The sequence below is a fragment of the Podarcis vaucheri genome (assembly GCF_965113315.1).
Source record: "Podarcis vaucheri genome assembly, chromosome: 3".
In the NCBI taxonomy this organism is placed as follows: Eukaryota; Metazoa; Chordata; class Lepidosauria; order Squamata; family Lacertidae; genus Podarcis; species Podarcis vaucheri.
Window position 1 is genome coordinate 92,843,564 of NC_138761.1, and position 16,741 is coordinate 92,860,304.

At 41.2% G+C, this 16,741-nt stretch overlaps 1 protein-coding gene across 9 annotated transcripts in view; it reads right to left on the bottom strand.

Moving 5' to 3' along the window:
* Nucleotides 1-211: 211 nt before the first annotated feature.
* MLIP (muscular LMNA interacting protein) overlaps nt 212-16,741 on the bottom strand; it is a 53,216-nt gene continuing 36,686 nt past the window's right edge. For 3 of the 9 annotated variants that reach the window (XM_082218274.1, XM_082218266.1, XM_082218270.1), the window contains 10 exons: nt 16,579-16,662; nt 16,416-16,475; nt 15,190-15,234; nt 12,850-12,894; nt 9,316-9,444; nt 8,424-8,612; nt 4,989-5,042; nt 3,359-3,518; nt 1,872-1,912; nt 212-535 (listed from right to left, as the gene is read on the bottom strand). In XM_082218274.1, coding sequence (XP_082074400.1) covers nt 3,360-3,518; nt 4,989-5,042; nt 8,424-8,612; nt 9,316-9,444; nt 12,850-12,894; nt 15,190-15,234; nt 16,416-16,475; nt 16,579-16,662 — 765 coding nt within the window. In that variant the 3' untranslated portion in view covers nt 212-535; nt 1,872-1,912; nt 3,359. The remainder of the gene's footprint in view (nt 536-1,871; nt 1,913-3,358; nt 3,519-4,988; nt 5,043-8,423; nt 8,613-9,315; nt 9,445-12,849; nt 12,895-15,189; nt 15,235-16,415; nt 16,476-16,578; nt 16,663-16,741) is intronic. The other 6 variants (XM_082218272.1, XM_082218268.1, XM_082218269.1 and 3 more) reach the window with 6 other exon arrangements.

Here is a 16,741-nt window from a genome sequence, read left to right on the forward strand (position 1 = left end):
AGCACTATTTTTGGGTTAGTGGAGTCTGTAACCTGAAGCGTATGTAACCTGAAGCGTATGTAACCCGAGGTACCACTGTACTGTATATAAATTTAATGAATAGTATTCTAATAAATAGAATAATAAATAAAAAGAATAATAAATAGACTAACACAACTAACAAATCCTTCTGACCACTATTCAGCAGGCATAAATGAGTCACACACGAAAATTGCTTTATACAATATACAACTCAACTTTATTTCATTTCAAAGTGTAAATCGTTTTCTGATCAGCCGAAGCTGATTTTCTAGGCAACATGCGTTAAAAACACTTCAGGAAGTTATACAGAATTTTTCAACAATCATTTCACTGTATATTCACTGTTGAGTTCCTGATTACTTGTGGTATGCTACTGATATTTTACAATGAATACAGAGAGAGGCCATTTTTAAGCTGCAACACTTCAGCTCACTTCAGCATAGATCTCATGTCAGCATCGCAGCAGACTGGTAAGTAGCATTCCCTACAATTAACTTCTAATCCGAAATCATGTCTGAAAAGAGAGAGAGAGAGAGAAATGCCACAGACTGAAATTGTATCTAATAATCTCCATCAATTGATGTTCCAACTTATAAACAATTAGAACTGGATTACCACGTAAGATTTTACTAAGCCACTAACATACAGATAGTCATGTACTCAGGCTATTAGATATTTGTGAAAAGGATGTTAAATTCACTATAAGAACCTGAAATTGAAGGCACATTAACATTTTAAGTGTAGTGGAAAGTGATCTGAATATATATTCACTACCCTAAAAAATTACGCCTTGGAATGCTTCAAATGTATGTTCAAATAAATTCCATCATTTAGGCACCATAATCTTCTGTGTATATATTTTCTCAGATGTAAGTCCAATGGAATTAAATTGGGCTTAGTCTGAAGTAAGAATGCGCAGTATTGTAGCCTTACACCTGTCTTCATCCTAAAATGATGCACTTGAAAGCATTTTATGCTCCTTTTCAAAGTCCTTGTTCAGGGCTTTGTAAATTAATACAGCTCAGGTCCAGCATACCTTAGGGACCACCTGAACCCTTATATCCCAGCTTAATTGTATTATTATTATTACTAATTGCGTTATTATTATTATTATTATTATTATTATTATTATTATTATTATTTATTAACTTTATATACAGTCATACCTTGGAAGTTGAAAGGAATCCGTTCCAGAAGTCCGTTCAACTTCCAAAAAGTTCAGAAACTAAAGCGTGGCTTCTGATTGGCTGCAGGAAGCTCCTGCAGCCAATCGGAAGCCACTGAAGCCCCGTTGGATGTTTGGCTTCCAAAATAGTTCGCAAACTGGAACAGTCACTTCCGGGGTTGTGGTGTTCGGGAGCCAAAACGTTCAAGAACTAAGCTGTTCAAAAACCAAGGTACGACTGTACAGCTCTTTATCCGAAGATCACAGAGCAGTTTACAGCACAGCTTTATCACTGAGATCAAGTTGGTGAGACTCATCTGACAGTGACAAGAATCTCAGACTTTTGTATCATTGGCTCAGTCCAATTGCACTTCAGGAGACAACTTCAGTTTTAACCTTTAAATTTCAGATGAAAACTTTTCTAGGCTGTCAAGATAATGCAGGAAGTTAAGAAATCATCTTTCTGTAGCTGATTATCTAAAATATTGCTGCACACCACTTTGGGTTTCTTTTAATGAACTAGCATCATACAAATATTTTTAATAAATAAATAAATAAAATTTGACTTTGAAGCTTAATAGGTACCACATAGCATGTATTCAGCAGTATTAAATTCCCTGTTGTGCTCATTAGACACAGAAGTGACAAAAGAGCAATTATGAGATTAAGGAGGAAAACATAATACCTGTTCCAGCTCCCAGACAGAACATCCCACAAGTGACAGCCCTGGTAGGAAAGAGAAGACAAGAAAAAGACCTAAGTACACAATGCCTAATTTTCCTTGTGGAATTTATTACTGTAGGGTGCTGTGATGGCTGATGAGTAGGGATGTCAGGGAATTCATCTGGAATCAGGAGTGGAAATGGCTGCAATTCACATGCTCATCTGAGGTCAGGAACAGAGATCAAGCAAATGAATATGAGCAGCATTAGCCATAGGTTTTTTAGTTTGCCATTGACATTGTTTTCTGCATTGTTTCCCTTTCATTACTTTTGGCCATCGTGGATAGTGAGACAAACAACATAGCTTTTAGTGGAAGTCAAATTGTAGTGGATCATAGAACTGTAGAGTTGGAAGGGACCACGAGGGTCATTTAGTCCAACCTCCCTGCAATGCAGGAATCTTTCGCCTAGCATGGGGCTCAAACCCACAACCCTGATATTAGGAATCTCATGCTCTACTGACTGAGCTATCCCAGCTGTCAGAATCAGTGCCGACTGTAATGAACACATAACAGGATGCCTCCTTACAGTCTACCCTAGGAATTGCAACTGAAGCAACTCATCTTAACCAAAACAGGGGTGTGTTGACCAGAGTGCAAACATGCTCATATGAATAAATAATTTTGATCCATTATTGGGCTTTAGTAGAGCATGTCTACAGTGCTGAGTTGTTAACATCGCATGAAACATCCAGCTGTGATGATGTCCCTTTTTGTTACTAAAGGGTATTATTTTACACAGACAGCCTATAATTATTTCAGAGATCCTGGAGGCTAAAGACTGATGCACTAATTCATTGATGAGAACCTAAGAGGTCTTTATTAGGCAACTTCTGCAACCCATTTGGAGGGTCATCAATGTTTCTGTTCTGAGTGCAGAGGGCAAGATGGCTAGACCCTGCTGCTGGACCTCCTGCCATGTGCCTTGCATGCTTTGCATATCAAAAAGGTGGGTCATGAACAGGAAATAGCAGTGTATTGCAGTGGTCAGAGAAGGTTTTCTCAACCTTGGGTCTCTAGCTGTTGTTGGACTACAACTCCCATCATTCCTAGCCAGCATGACCAGTGGTCAATGGTGATGGGAGTTGTTGTTCAAGAACATCTGGAGACCAAGGTTGAGAAAGGCTAGGATAAAGTGTTGGTCTAGAACAGTGTTTCCCAAACTTGGGTCTCTAGCTGTTTTTGGACTACAGCTCCCATCATCCCTAGCTAGCAGGACCAGTGGTCAGGGATGATGGGAATTGTAGTCCAAACGCAGCTGGAGACCCAGGTTTGGGAAACATTGGTCTGGTTCCTGGAGATCAGGGTTCAAATCCCCACTTAGCCACAAAGCACACTAGGTGACCTTGGGGTAAGTCATACTCAGCCTCATCTACCTCACAGACCACTGTGAGTACAATGCATGCCACCTTGAGCTCACTGGGGGAAGGTAGGATAATAAACAAATCTACCTTAGGTGGTTTTCGCAAAAACGTTCTCAAAGTCTCCTCTGGGTAGACAGTGAGCTCTGCTGTGAGGACTGCCATTGTCTGGAACATTTCCTCTGCTTAGATCTTTGTTTTCCTGGCAGGGCAGCAAATCCAGCTTGTTTTGTGCTCTAGCAGAACAAAGCTGTAAAAGTTTCCAGTTAGAAAGAATATTGCTATTCTGAACACAACACAGGTATGCTTGCCTCTCTCTTTTTCCTCTTCAAAAAAACAACATAGCTTTTAGAAGTTTTAGAAGTTTTAAATTTGGGGAAACAGAATAAAGGCTTCACTCTAGAACAAGCTTCCCCCTCCTGCCCCCACATCAGCCATAGCTGAGGAAGAAGTTTGGTAGGTGAGGCTCCTGACAGCCATGGCATGAGAATAACATTAGAATCCTGTGTCTACATCAGGCCAGCCATCCACTCAGCAACAAGAGTCTTGGCTTCAGTCTCCTTGTTCAGCCACAAAAAAGGTACAGGCAGGATTTCCCCTTCCCCTTCTATATGGTAAATTCTATCCTACCTATCGCCATGCCGTGATCACCATTATTTTCATTTGTAGGCACAAGTGTGTAATTTGTGTGCCATTTAGTGCTCTCTTTCACACATCTTACACAGTTCCTGAAGCTACTCCACTGGCTTCCGATAAGCTAACGGGTGAAAGTCAAGGTTTTGACTTTAACCTATAAAACAACTTGTGACCAGGATACCTGGAGGAGTGCCTCTGCCCCTACTGTCCTGTCCAAGCATTGCACTCTTGGCTGTGTCACTATCTTGGTTGGAGGAAACCAGGGGGAGGGTCTTCTCTGTGGTGGCCCCCTTTCTATGTAGAATTGCCTCCCTTGCAGCTCCAACAAGTGCCAACACTTGTTAAACACAGCACTTGTTAAAAACATAGGTAAAGGTAAAGGGACCCCGACCATTAGGTCCACTCTGGGTTTGCGGCACTCGTCTCGCTTTATTGGCTGAGGGAGCTGGCGTACAGCTTCCGGGTCATGTGGCCAACATGACTAAACCGCTTCTGGCAAACCAGAGCAGTGCACGAAAATGCCATTTACCTTCCCGCCGGAGCAGCACCTATTTATCTACTTGCACTTTGACTTGCTTTCGAACTGCTAGGTTGGCAGGAGCAGGGACCGAGCAACGGGAGCTCACCCCATCACAGGGATTTGAAATCTTCTAATCGGCAAATCCTAGGCTCTGTGGTTTAACCCACAGCACCACCCGCGTCCCCCGTTAAAAACATACCTGTGCACTAAAGCATTTCCTGGTGTTTTATTGTCAAAAGTTAATTAATTGTGTCATTCGGGTTATCAGCTGCATTTTACTTATAGCATTGCGGTTTCCCTGTTGTGTTCATTTATATTTTTAAATATGTACACTTCCTTGAGCTCGATTGTCATAGGAAGTATTTGAATGCCTTTATAAAGAAGTAAAATAAATAAACAGATTAAAGGATTTAACCCATGCATGTGAACCTGTCATACAGAACAACCTTTTCCCATCTACACCCTCTCCTAATTTTCATTCTTACATTGCATCAACAAGAACAAATCTGAGTGAGCGGTCATAACCCTGCATGCATTTAGAAATGCAGAATGCTTTACCATTACCTCTTTGGAGCTGAGTGCTTCATTTTCTGGAATGGGCACTATCGGATGAGTGGGCTGCAAAGAGAGGAAATGTCAAGAGTGTTACAAAGCAGACACTGCAATGGCACTTAATGGCATTTCATGAGGGCGAAACACCTGGCATATTGCAAATGGGACGCCAATACACTGAAGATCAGGGAACACCCACTGTCAGCTCTAACTCCAAATTGTTGGAGTTAGAGTAGAACCTATACACATACCATTTGTATGCAGCTAAGGACCATGCTGAGAGTAATATGAGTGTAGGTATGTCACCAGTGGCTCCTCTCTCTCTCTGACCTCCCACACCTGCTCCAATAAACCCAAGTGTTCCTTCTACTCTTCGGGCATCTTAAAAGGCTTTCTGACACTGTTCTCTCTAGACCAGCAATTCCATGTCAGAACACTTGACACTTAAGCTGCAGCACCAGAAGATCACAAAATAGATTAATTAAACCTTTATTCCTCTTGCATGAATGAGTCATGTTTACTTTCCATATTTTTAATGGTATGGTAGATCACCTGCTATCACTCACAGCAGAAGCGTGGGGCTTTTTGAACGACTGTCTTTTTAGCTGTGGGAGGTTTTTTTCATTCCCAATAGGAACTGTGTGCCCTTGACATCAAATTCTACCAGTTTGCAACTGGCAAATGCCATAGCAACAAGACTGTTTCCAACATCTTCTGTTTCCCACATATTTTCTGTGCTATTTAGTGAGGCTAAAATCTCTTTCAAACTTTCGTTCTCCCTAGGCGTTTAAGACATGCAGATCTGTTTTGTCCTGATGTGAAAGGAATGCAAATCATACAGAAGCACTTTAAGTTTACACACAAATCCAATTTATTTCTAAGGTAAACCGCCCCCCCCCCATTCTTTCAGGCTGTGTGCCCTGTCTTACAGAAAGCAGTCCTTTGTTTGAAAGCTGTCCTGTTCAAGTCCTTTTCAAAATAAAGAACCATCTTAAGGGAGACTTTGAAGCTGCCCATCAACAGTCAGTCAGTACGACCTGGTCAGGAGGTGACAGCCTTAATCATGATGATGAGAAGCACTTCTTTTTACATTATAGTACAGTGGTACCTCCAGAACGGGTTCCATTCCGGAGGTCCGGCTGGATCCCGAGGTTTTCGCAACTGGAGGAGAAGCGTTAGACCGCTTCTGCTCATGCACCCACAGCGGTAGGCCACTTCTGCACATGCGTGCATGGCAAAACACTTCCGGGTTTGCTGCTTTCACAACCCGAAGTTTACATTACCCGAGGGTTAGGTAAGTCGAGGTGCTACTGCCAGCCTCTCGGGCACCCCAGCGAGTGGGGGAGCTGCGCGGCTTTGCTGCTGGCCTCCCCTTTCCTTGCACACCCATCAGCTGTGCCCCGCCAACCATATGGCTCGTAGGCGTGCAGCTTCCTTCCCAAGCCTCTGTGGGAGGAGAGCGATCCCCGCAGAGGCTTGGGAAAAGGTCAACAACTCTGGGAAAGTGGGGGGCACCAGAGGGATCTTTGCACCATGGCGCCGGATATGCTTAAGATGGCCCTGATACAAGGCATAAAAAGACTCTTTCTCACCAGGTTAATTTACAATGGCACTCACCAGGGAGATTATATATTCTTTCTAAATGAAGAATTGCTTTTTCAAAAGCCAATGAAAAATACCTGAATCCATTCAGCTTAAGCAGGTGTGTTAATGCTTCATGAACGCTGAAGGTCATTTTGCTCAGTGAATCTTGCTCTCTAGTGGTAGAATGATCACAGTACAACTTACCTAGTTAATTCAGATTTCATTGTAGACACAGCAGAAGGTTAATTTAAAATTCAACTCATGTGAGATAGTTTGAGAAAACGCCTAGGATATATTTTTAATGATGCTGGAAAGACTGCACTTTCTATTGAAAAAAAAATCTCTAAAGCTAATCAGAGATCAAGTGAAATTTAGATCAAGACCAATAAAATTTAGCTCTGCCGTGCTAGGATATCTACAGTTTCTGAAAAGGAATGGGGTGGTATTCAATTATGTTTTACACAGAAATTACACAGAAATTAATGAAAAAGACTAAGTTAGATCTAGTAAGCCTACTCTGAGTAAAACTTGAGTGAATACTACCCGAAGAATGGAATCATAGCACGTGAATTTAAAAATGACAACATAAGAGCAACCAAGCTTTTCTGGGACACTCACATAATTTTTAATTCTGGTCTATGTGGTCCAGAATTTGACTTAGTATTGAATCTGATCATATTATATACTCCACAAAGATGCTTCTGGAAATAGCATCCTCGTGGTAACTTCTCCTCCCATACCATAATATTTAGCAATGCTCCCCACATGATAGGGCATTTTCCACATCCCTGTCAGCCAATGAGGCTGCCTTGAGGAAGGCAGTGAAATTCACAACACAGGGATGCTTGTTTTAATGCTTTTTCATTTGCATTATTTCACAATATTTGAAGATGCTTATTAGAGGCCACATATAACCTATTGATGTCAAGTACCTGCCAAGTAAGTGTCCTTAAAGGTAAAGGTACCCCTGGCAGTTAAGTCCAGTTGCGAACGACTCTGGGGTTGTGGCGCTCATCTCACTTTACAGACCGAGGGAGCCGGCGTTTGTCTGCTCCGCAGACAGTTTTTCCAGGTTATGTGGCCAGCATGACTAAGCTGCTTCTGGCGAACCAGAGCAGCACACAGAAATGCCGTTTACCTTCCCACTAGAGTGGTATCTATTAATCTACTTGTACTTTTTGGTGTGCTTTCGAACTGCTAGGTTGGCAGGAGCTGAGACCGAGCAACGGAAGCTCACCCCATTGCAGGGATTCAAACTGCTGACCTTTTGATCGGCAAGTCCAAGGCTCAGTGGTTTAGACCACAGCGCCACCCGTGTTCTTATGTGCTTAAAAGTGCTATGTTTTTGAAACTGCCCTGATTTGTTGTGAAGCATCCAGGTATGGTTCTGAATACCAGTTTCTGGGGAACAGCATCAGGAGAGGGCTATTGGCCCCGCTGATGGGCATCTGGTTCACACAGGCATCTGGTTCATAAATGGCTGCTTACCTGGTCACAGCATAGGCAGCTCCAAATACCTACCCCCTGGGAGCAGTGCCTGATTTAGGCGGTCAGTCATTGGAGAACTCCTAAGCCAGCCGCTAGGGAGTACTGGGCTTTCCCACCATCTGTTTATCTGAATCCTGGCCAATCTGGCCAGGCTAGTGGGCAGGGTTTGGGAGCCAATAAAGGCCGTCTGCGTCTGACCCCAGGCCTTTGGTCTGGTCCAGTCGGGCTACTTTTATGTTCTTATGAAACCATTTGGCCAAAGGGCACTATATCAATGCATTCGTATATAGAATTACTTTGTCTTTAGAATTGCTGCCTCAAAAACCTTTGTCCTTCATTAACACAACAGAAGCACGGGAAAGGGACATTTCTCACCTTGTTATACAAAGTATTGCGACGGTAAGGACTATAAGAACTGTCATGGATGTCGCCAAAGATGGAACCCAAATGATTGAATGGACCAGGAGTTAGCAAGTCAGCATGAGAGAGTCCCTGTGGGTGCAATGGGGACTTAGTAGGAGAGCTCAGTTTAGTATATAAATAAGGATGGGAAAGAGATGAATCCTGGAAGAAAGAGAAGCAGACAAAGAGACTAGTTAAAGGACAACCCAAGAGGCCTAGAGGGGATGCCCAGTTCGCTTGACTTTGTACGATTAAGAATTCACTTGTTATTTCTGTATGGTTTTGTGGATGTTAATACGGTTACTGCAGTAGATACAGTAAAGGACTGCAGTTTATTATAATATGAAAGATGGGCTCATATCAGCAAGGGAGAACCTACTATGTTGCCTCATGCTCCTGTTGGATTGGACACAATTGTTCACAAGTTGTTTGGATAAGGAAGAAAAAATAGTTAATGTAGCGGAACAAGGAGTAGTTGGTGGATGTCTGATTTGCTTCATCCGAGGGTGGCATAAATGGATACCTTCCCATGCTATCCTCACAGCAACCCTGTTCATCTAAGAGCTAGCAAATATTCTCCCAGAGTTACCCTGGAGCCTGGTGGCTAAGTGGGATTTGGGGCCGAAGTCTCCCCATTCTTACCAACCCATGACACAAAAGTGGGGAGGCACACAGCGCAATGACATTAGCAAAGGAGGGGGGCAGTTCTTATTAGATATTGGGGGTAAGTGGGAAGAGGGTTTGGTTCAGGGATGGTTTGTTATTTCCATTGTTTAAAATATCCACCTGCATACTTAATACAAATTCAGCTACACTGTTCCAGTAAGAAAATCTCAGGTGAATTAGGAAAAGAAAGAAGTTTTACCTGTTCAGTTTGGAGGCCACCGGTTTCTTCTAGGTACTTTCTGAACGGGTTTGGTTGGGCAGGTTCCTCTTCCTTTAACGTTATTATTTTTGCTTTCACCATTGTTGGACGAATGACACCAGGCTTTGTCTAGTTTCCAGGAAAGAGAAGTAGAGAGATACATTTGGGTGTGTGAATTGTGTGTATGTCTTGGAAAACTGCATACATTCTTAGATATTAACTTGCCACCCTTACATGTTATAAAGTATAAAGATACAATCGTTACTTCTCAATGAGTATTTCTTCTTGCCAAAGCCAAGAACGGTTAAGTATGAAAGGGAAACTGCTGCACTCGTCCACCCTGATGCATTTGTGGCACAACCAGTATAAATCATAGCTGAAAACCACCTTTGGCACAGGAGACACTGCTGGACTACAACTCCCATCATCCCTGAGCAGTTGCTGCAGCAACTGGAGAGTCAGAACTTCTTTTTTCTTTGCTTTTTTTAAGATCATGTATAAAACCCAACCCACAAGGCGTGCCAAGGCTTGCTTTATTTATTTATTTATTTATTTATTTATTTATTTATTTATTATTTTATTTACACACACATACACTTCCAGGTAAATAAAAATGTCTTAACCTGGAATCTAAAGGCTTGCAAAGTAGGCACCAGTGGAACCTCTTTACCAGGGGTTTCTAAAACCAGGTGCCACCCCTGAAAAGCTCTGTCCTTTGTAGCATCACAGCCCAAAAATGGAAGGCACCAGGGGCAGGGCCTCAGTAGAAGATGAGAAGAAGACTCAGGCAGAATGTGGTAGCTAGCAAACTGCATATAGCCTACTAAAAGTGAACTGTGGCATGACAGGTGTTTAAGCCATCTGTTTCACTGTCCCAGATACCATCTGTTTCACTGTCCCAGATAGATAAGCTTTTTCTCAAGCTCCCCTGGTGGAATGCATTTCACTTAGTGCCGTGGTTCTGAACCCCCCACCCCTGGACACTTTGAAAATTGATGGGGGTCTTGGAAGATCTCTTAATGATTTTTCTGCCTGTTGTAGCAATTGTAATACACTGTGCTAGAGGCTGGATGATTTTTAACTGCAGTTTCGCAGACACACCTCAGACCACCTGTTGCACCTACTTACTACCAACAAGGTAAGAAAAAGGAAGGAAAAGTTTGCATCTGTATTGGAATTATTAAAAGGTGGCGAAAGAGAAAGGGAAAGAGAAAGGGGAAAAGAGAGGAGAAGGAGAAGGAGAAGGAGAAGGAGAAGGAGAAGGAGAAGGAGAAGGAGAAGGAGAAGGAAGGAAGGAAGGAAGGAAGGAAGGAAGGAAGGAAGGAAGGGAAAGAAAAATTACTTTCAATGCTTTTTATGTCATTCTCCCACCAGGGCTATATTTCACTCAGGAAAATATTAATAGAACATTTTGTATTTTATCAATACTTTAAAAAATTAAAGCAATGACAGTCAGTGGTCTCATACAACTCACATAAGGATAATAAAAATTCCTTTTCATGTATGTATCAGAAGAACAGGAGGCAAAAGCTTTGGATTTAAGAAGTCTAATTTTTGCCCTCCCACTGGCAACTAAATTACTGCTCTCCAGAAATGCCTAAGAGGAAAATGCAAATTCTTTTATTTGAGCCCATGTTTATGGAGCAACAAATCTCATGAACATTCACAAGATACAAGTTACTTGATTTGTACATGTAAAACATATAAATTAAATATTTTGAACTCTCTTTTAGCACTCTATACTTTCTCTGTATTGCATTGTTCTATAGGAAACATCAGGTCTTCATCGATGCCTTATGGAAGCCAATACTTAGGAAAGCCAGATACATAACCAATAAGAAAATATTTATTTGCATTTGCTTGTGTCCTGTTGCTGATCACTCCCATTTTCCCCAACACATCACAAGAGTCATTGTGGGTGGCACAACAATTCATCACTCATATTGAAAAAGAGGAGCACGAAAGCTTTCCCAGGGGACAATTTGCCCTTATACTATCATAGTCCATTTTCATAACCACAAGGACTAGAAACTTGATGTCAAAGGAAAAGAAAGCTGAGATTCTCAGGATACTGAATGCTATGCCTACTATCAGTTTCTAGGCTTCCATGCTGCATTGCATGTCAATGGTTAGACAGGGCTATGGGACTAGGTTTTCCCAAACCCCTTCCTGTCCAACAGTACTATGAAGTTCAAGTTGTTACTTAATGCTCATGATCTGTAAGTGAAAGCAAGGCATTTCAAAAATAGTGAGGAATCCGTTTTAGAGTTCCAAATAAGCACGTTGCTTTCTTGACATCATAATAAACAGCCTGCTGAATATTGCTTTGCAGTTAATAAAATAATGAAGTCCTGAGGCTCAGCACCAGACTGAAAACACAACATCTCTAGCATTTGATTTATTCAATGGAAGATAACTGCAAAGCGGCTTTGAATACAATGGTATTAGCAATCCGCTGCATTGATATTGCTCCTAACGAAGCGATATATTTGGCAAGCCTCTTTGTCAGCTGCTTGGCCAAAGTTATTTTGCTTGACAAATCACATCCCAGCTTCAAGCAACATGCAGATCTATTCCGAATGTTGGGCACTGTTCTGCGAAACTCTCTCAGATCTCCCACAGGCAGGGAGACAGAGCAGCAAATGCTTAAGCATTTAATTTATTATCACTTCTGTTAAGTTGTGGGTGAACATATCAGACAACGCAGCGATTCTTCAAACAGCTCTTGTTTATTCATAGGCCAGAACAGAACTGAACTGAAGGGTTCAGTCAGCCTGCTTATATAGAGCTCCAGTACAACGTAACTGTAACAATTTTCTAAAACTATCCAATCACTGAATGTCACTTTTTGATCCTTCATTTGCATACAAACTATCCAATCACTGAACGTCACTTTCGATCCCTTATTTGCATAACTATCTACAGTATCCCCCTGCTGGCCCAGGGTGAGAACTTCAGTACATAACAACTTCATTTTTACTTCTAGAAAGAGGCACTTCCAAGATTTTGTTTTGCACATGCCAACATAAGTTGATCTACCCACTTCTAAGCAGTTGGGGTTTTTTAAGTGCACTATATGAAGGAGTGAAACTAATTTTTGTTTCACCCAGGTCAAAGACCAAGTTTGGCATACACACCCATGCACATTTGCATCATACACTCACAAAGGCTGGGAGCCTCAATGGTGCCCCTCTGGAGACTTCACCCGGGTAAAAAAAAAAACAGCCCCACTGAAGCTACAGCTCTGCTATATGCAACATGCAGTTTGGCCCTAGGGAGAATAATTCCACACCTGTAGGTTTTGTTTAGAGCCCTGTAACTTAATTTCATCTTGAGCGATGGGTTGCTCTGACACCGCATTTTTATTATTTAATTTGTTGGTCACATATTTAGGTTTAAAAGCCATGAAACGATAAATAAATAAAACTACCTTCACTCCAGTGATGTGTTTTAAATGCAATCATTTCCAGCTCCATAACCTATTTTATTTTATTTTATTGTAGTGGGGAATGTTAGTTTAGACATGAAACATACCTTTTGCTTCTCAGGTGCCACAGATTGCAATGAACGAAGGTTAGCCTGAAATAAAATACATGTGGTATCAGTTCAACTAGAAGCATACATTGTTTTCCATCATGTTAAGAGTGTCTTGTTTTTCTTTGGGAAAAGTATGAATGCATGAGGCTTTACAACCCGAAAACAAATGATGTATTAGATTTTTTTTTTTTTAATGAGACTAAGCATCACAATAGTGCATAATAATTGCAGAACTAAGAAAAGGAGAAAGGTAGTCCAAATGAAATCTGTTTCTACAAGCAACAAAATGAATTGCACAAAAATCAAAATGCTCATAGCAGCAGCTTATCCAGGGATAGAGGGAGGGGAAAGTTCACTTCAGTTCACATTTAAAAATGAACTTAATTAATGCGTGAACCAAAACACAGGTATATTTTAAATTTTGCACTTCTCTGATTTTTGCAATTCAGTTCTGCAGACAAGTAATGAACACAAAAACATATTCACTAGGATAAATTGTTCATTAAAATCCGTATATTAGTGATAATTACATACTCAGCAATGCATTATATTGGGGGAAATTGCTTGCATAAATGTGTATATTTGGAAAGTTGTATAAAATTTGTATATTAGGAGGGATTTGCAAGCAAATGCTGGTGAATATTCATGATGACTGAAGACTAGACAAGTGAGAAACTGAGAGGAACAAAAACTGACAGATTCTCCTCTCCCTAATTGTAGGCATGTTATATTTGAGTCCTGTTTCAACACTGCATTATTAGCACTTGTGGCAAATGAATATCAACTGCATATTTGTTGCACTAAATAAACTGATCTTTTGGAAAGCCCCCAGGCAGTTGCCAGTGGAACAATGCCCCAAACATAGCTTAAACATGCTTGACAATTTCAGAAGAGTGAATGATCACTTCTACTCCCTTTTCAAATCGTTATGGGCCAGCACATGATAAAAAACCCCCATCACCTCTCTAGCTATCTATTGCACTGATTTAGAAATATAAATAAAAAATAAACTGGGAATTTTTATTCCTTTACCTCCTACAGTGAGCCTTCTGAGGAAATAAAACAAATTGTAGGAGGAACCATGAATATGTATTCTCATGTCGACTAAAATTGCAACATCAACCTGTCTTGAAATAAATACCTTTCCCTGGATAATAAATGTTCCCTCCCTCCCTCCCTCCCTCCCTCCCTCAGTTAATTGTGCATAGAAGGAAAAACCCACCTATGTTTTCATCAAAATCTCTGCGCTTCCTTATAACAAAATATCCATGGTATGACAGGAGAAATGAATACATTTTGCAGTGAGAAAGTAACATCTTAGTTGGAATCATTCGTGATTTTTCTTACAAATTCTTTTCAAAATTACAACGTTTCATTCCAAATATTGTCATATTTATCCAAGCAGAGTCTATGTCTGTAAGCGGTTTGTTCATTCCAAAATATATACACACAGAAGAGCAAGATTTGCAATACACCCCAAACCTGAAATTGTAAGCGACATCAGCAACTTTACACAGAGGAAAATAGTTAAACTATAAAATTTGTCCCTGCAAGAGGAAGTGATGGCTTTAAAAGAGGATTAGAAAAAAGGCCACCAGTGGCTATTGGGCACAATATTTATGCTCCAGACCCTTCAAGTTTCCCTATTTTCCAGGAACAGTCTGGGATTTACAGAAGATGTCCCAATTTTTAATTTGATCCTGGAATGCCGGATATATGTTGGAAGCCACCCAGAGTGGCTGGGGCAACTATTATTACTATCATCATCATCATCATAAGAGAAAATACAGTTGGTGCCCTGTTATAGCTCCTCATTGGAGCTAATGAAAAAAATCCAAGTAGGCTTCAAGATTTCTGTTCCAGGTGCCTATTCTGTAAGGAGCTGCTGCTAGGTGAAGAGATGGATAATGCCATTTAATGAATGCTTCATTAAATGCTAATGCCTTCAAGCCACTTATTTTCAGTTCCCCAGAGATGGGCTTCTGTCATTCAGTTTGATAGACTAAAGATGATTAAGATTACAGCGAATAATGTGATTTTGAACGTGGCATTCTTGTAAAGGTATTATGATCAGTGCTTAATGTGTGTGTGTGTGTGTGTGAGAGAGAGAGAGAGAGAGAGAGAGAGAGCAGATGCCAGAGTTCAGATCTCTCTGGAAACACCTTTCCCAGGTCTGGAAGTTGTTCTTCCTAATCTGTAGCGACTTGCTGTAGCCAGTCAGTGATGAGAAAATGCACTCTGCATTTATATGTTCCAAGGCTGTGCTGTGCTCTTGCCAATAGATACAAAGGCTGAGTGCAGGCAAGAAATTTAAAGTCCATTTATGACATTACTTACAAATCTTGTTTCCCGTCCAGCTGGTCTCTGTGAAGACATCAATGTCTGTAGGTAAAGATTAATCAGCCCGATATTGTAATTGCAACATAGGTTGGCCAGTTCCGTGTGCATTGTACTGAGAAGTTTTGTGCCAAATTCTAACTTTCAGGCAATTTTCTGCTGTTGTTATCACCAAATAGCAATGCAGACGAGTAACAACACAATCTTACGCACATCTATTCAGAAGTAAGTTTGACTGAATTCAGGGAGGCTTGTTCCCAGGTGAATATAAGATTGTTGCTTAAGATACACACAGAATTTGAACATGAAAAAGGGTGTCTTGTTAAGATATTAGGACTATGTTGAATGAGACCATTGTGGTCAATCACTGTAGCAAGTGATTCACTGTCAACCATCCAGAACATTATTTAACCCTACACTGGAATATGTTTAGTTTTCCTTCTGGGAATTAAAAACATCAGAGTTAGTTAGCACATTGCTCCCATTGTGAGGAACTAAAAGGACCACATAATTATCCCCATTTGGTAATAGTAGACAGGTAGAACAAATTGGGTGGTTCACAGGATAAAACACCAATATCGAAACACAAAATATATAATCAAAATAAAAACAAGAACAACCCAATAACACATTTTAAAAGGGCATTGAATGCAAGGTAGAGGAAAAATTGCATCCTTATCAGTCCACCACAGCACTGTGCCTCCCTCCTCCTCCTCCCTCCCATTATTATTATTATCATCTCCAAAATCAGGGGAGGATCTTAGGGGCCCTGAAAAATTTGGGGGAGGGCGAATGAGACCCCCAAATTGGTGGTTAGTCACTTCTGGCCTTATGTGTATGTAGTTCCACCCACAGAGTGAAAAACCTTCAGGGTATTTCACACCAGAGCAGGAATCTGTAACCCTCCCGTTGTTGTTGGACTACGGATCCCATCATTATCCCCGGGCAATTGGCCATGCTGGTCGGGGGCTGATGGGAGCAGCAGTCAAACCACCTCTGGAGGGTCACAAGTCCCCACCCCACCCCTGAACTTGTGTCAAAGATGAAGCATGGGGTGTATTAACGACCCCAGACTATTGTGCATTTGTCAGATGGAAAAGTACAATTTCGTATTAACTTGAATTTGAACACCCTTAGCTTGCTTTGTTCATGTTTTCAGGGAAGAAATGTTTTGCTGTGGACATCTGGGTAAGACAACATGCATTCTGGTATCCATGCCCACTTACTTTGCCTGCATCTGAATCCAATATGTTCTGCAGGGAGCCTGGAGAAGATTCACAACGGCGCTAGAAAGGATGTGTTGAAAATGGCAAGTGCTCAGTTGCAGAAACCAAAAGGGGTTGGGGAGAAAGCATAGAGACAAACAAGATGCTTTAAATATCTGGTTACCATAGACAGGGGGTCCTGTAAGACTTGATCAATAGCAGCACACAGCTCTTCAGTTTGTTGCCTGAGCTGAGCAGGGGAGCACATCTAGAAGATTTTAAAAGAGAGACGGTTACCTACAACATGATTCTCAACTTCACCCCAAGGATGTATTTGCAGCCCACCA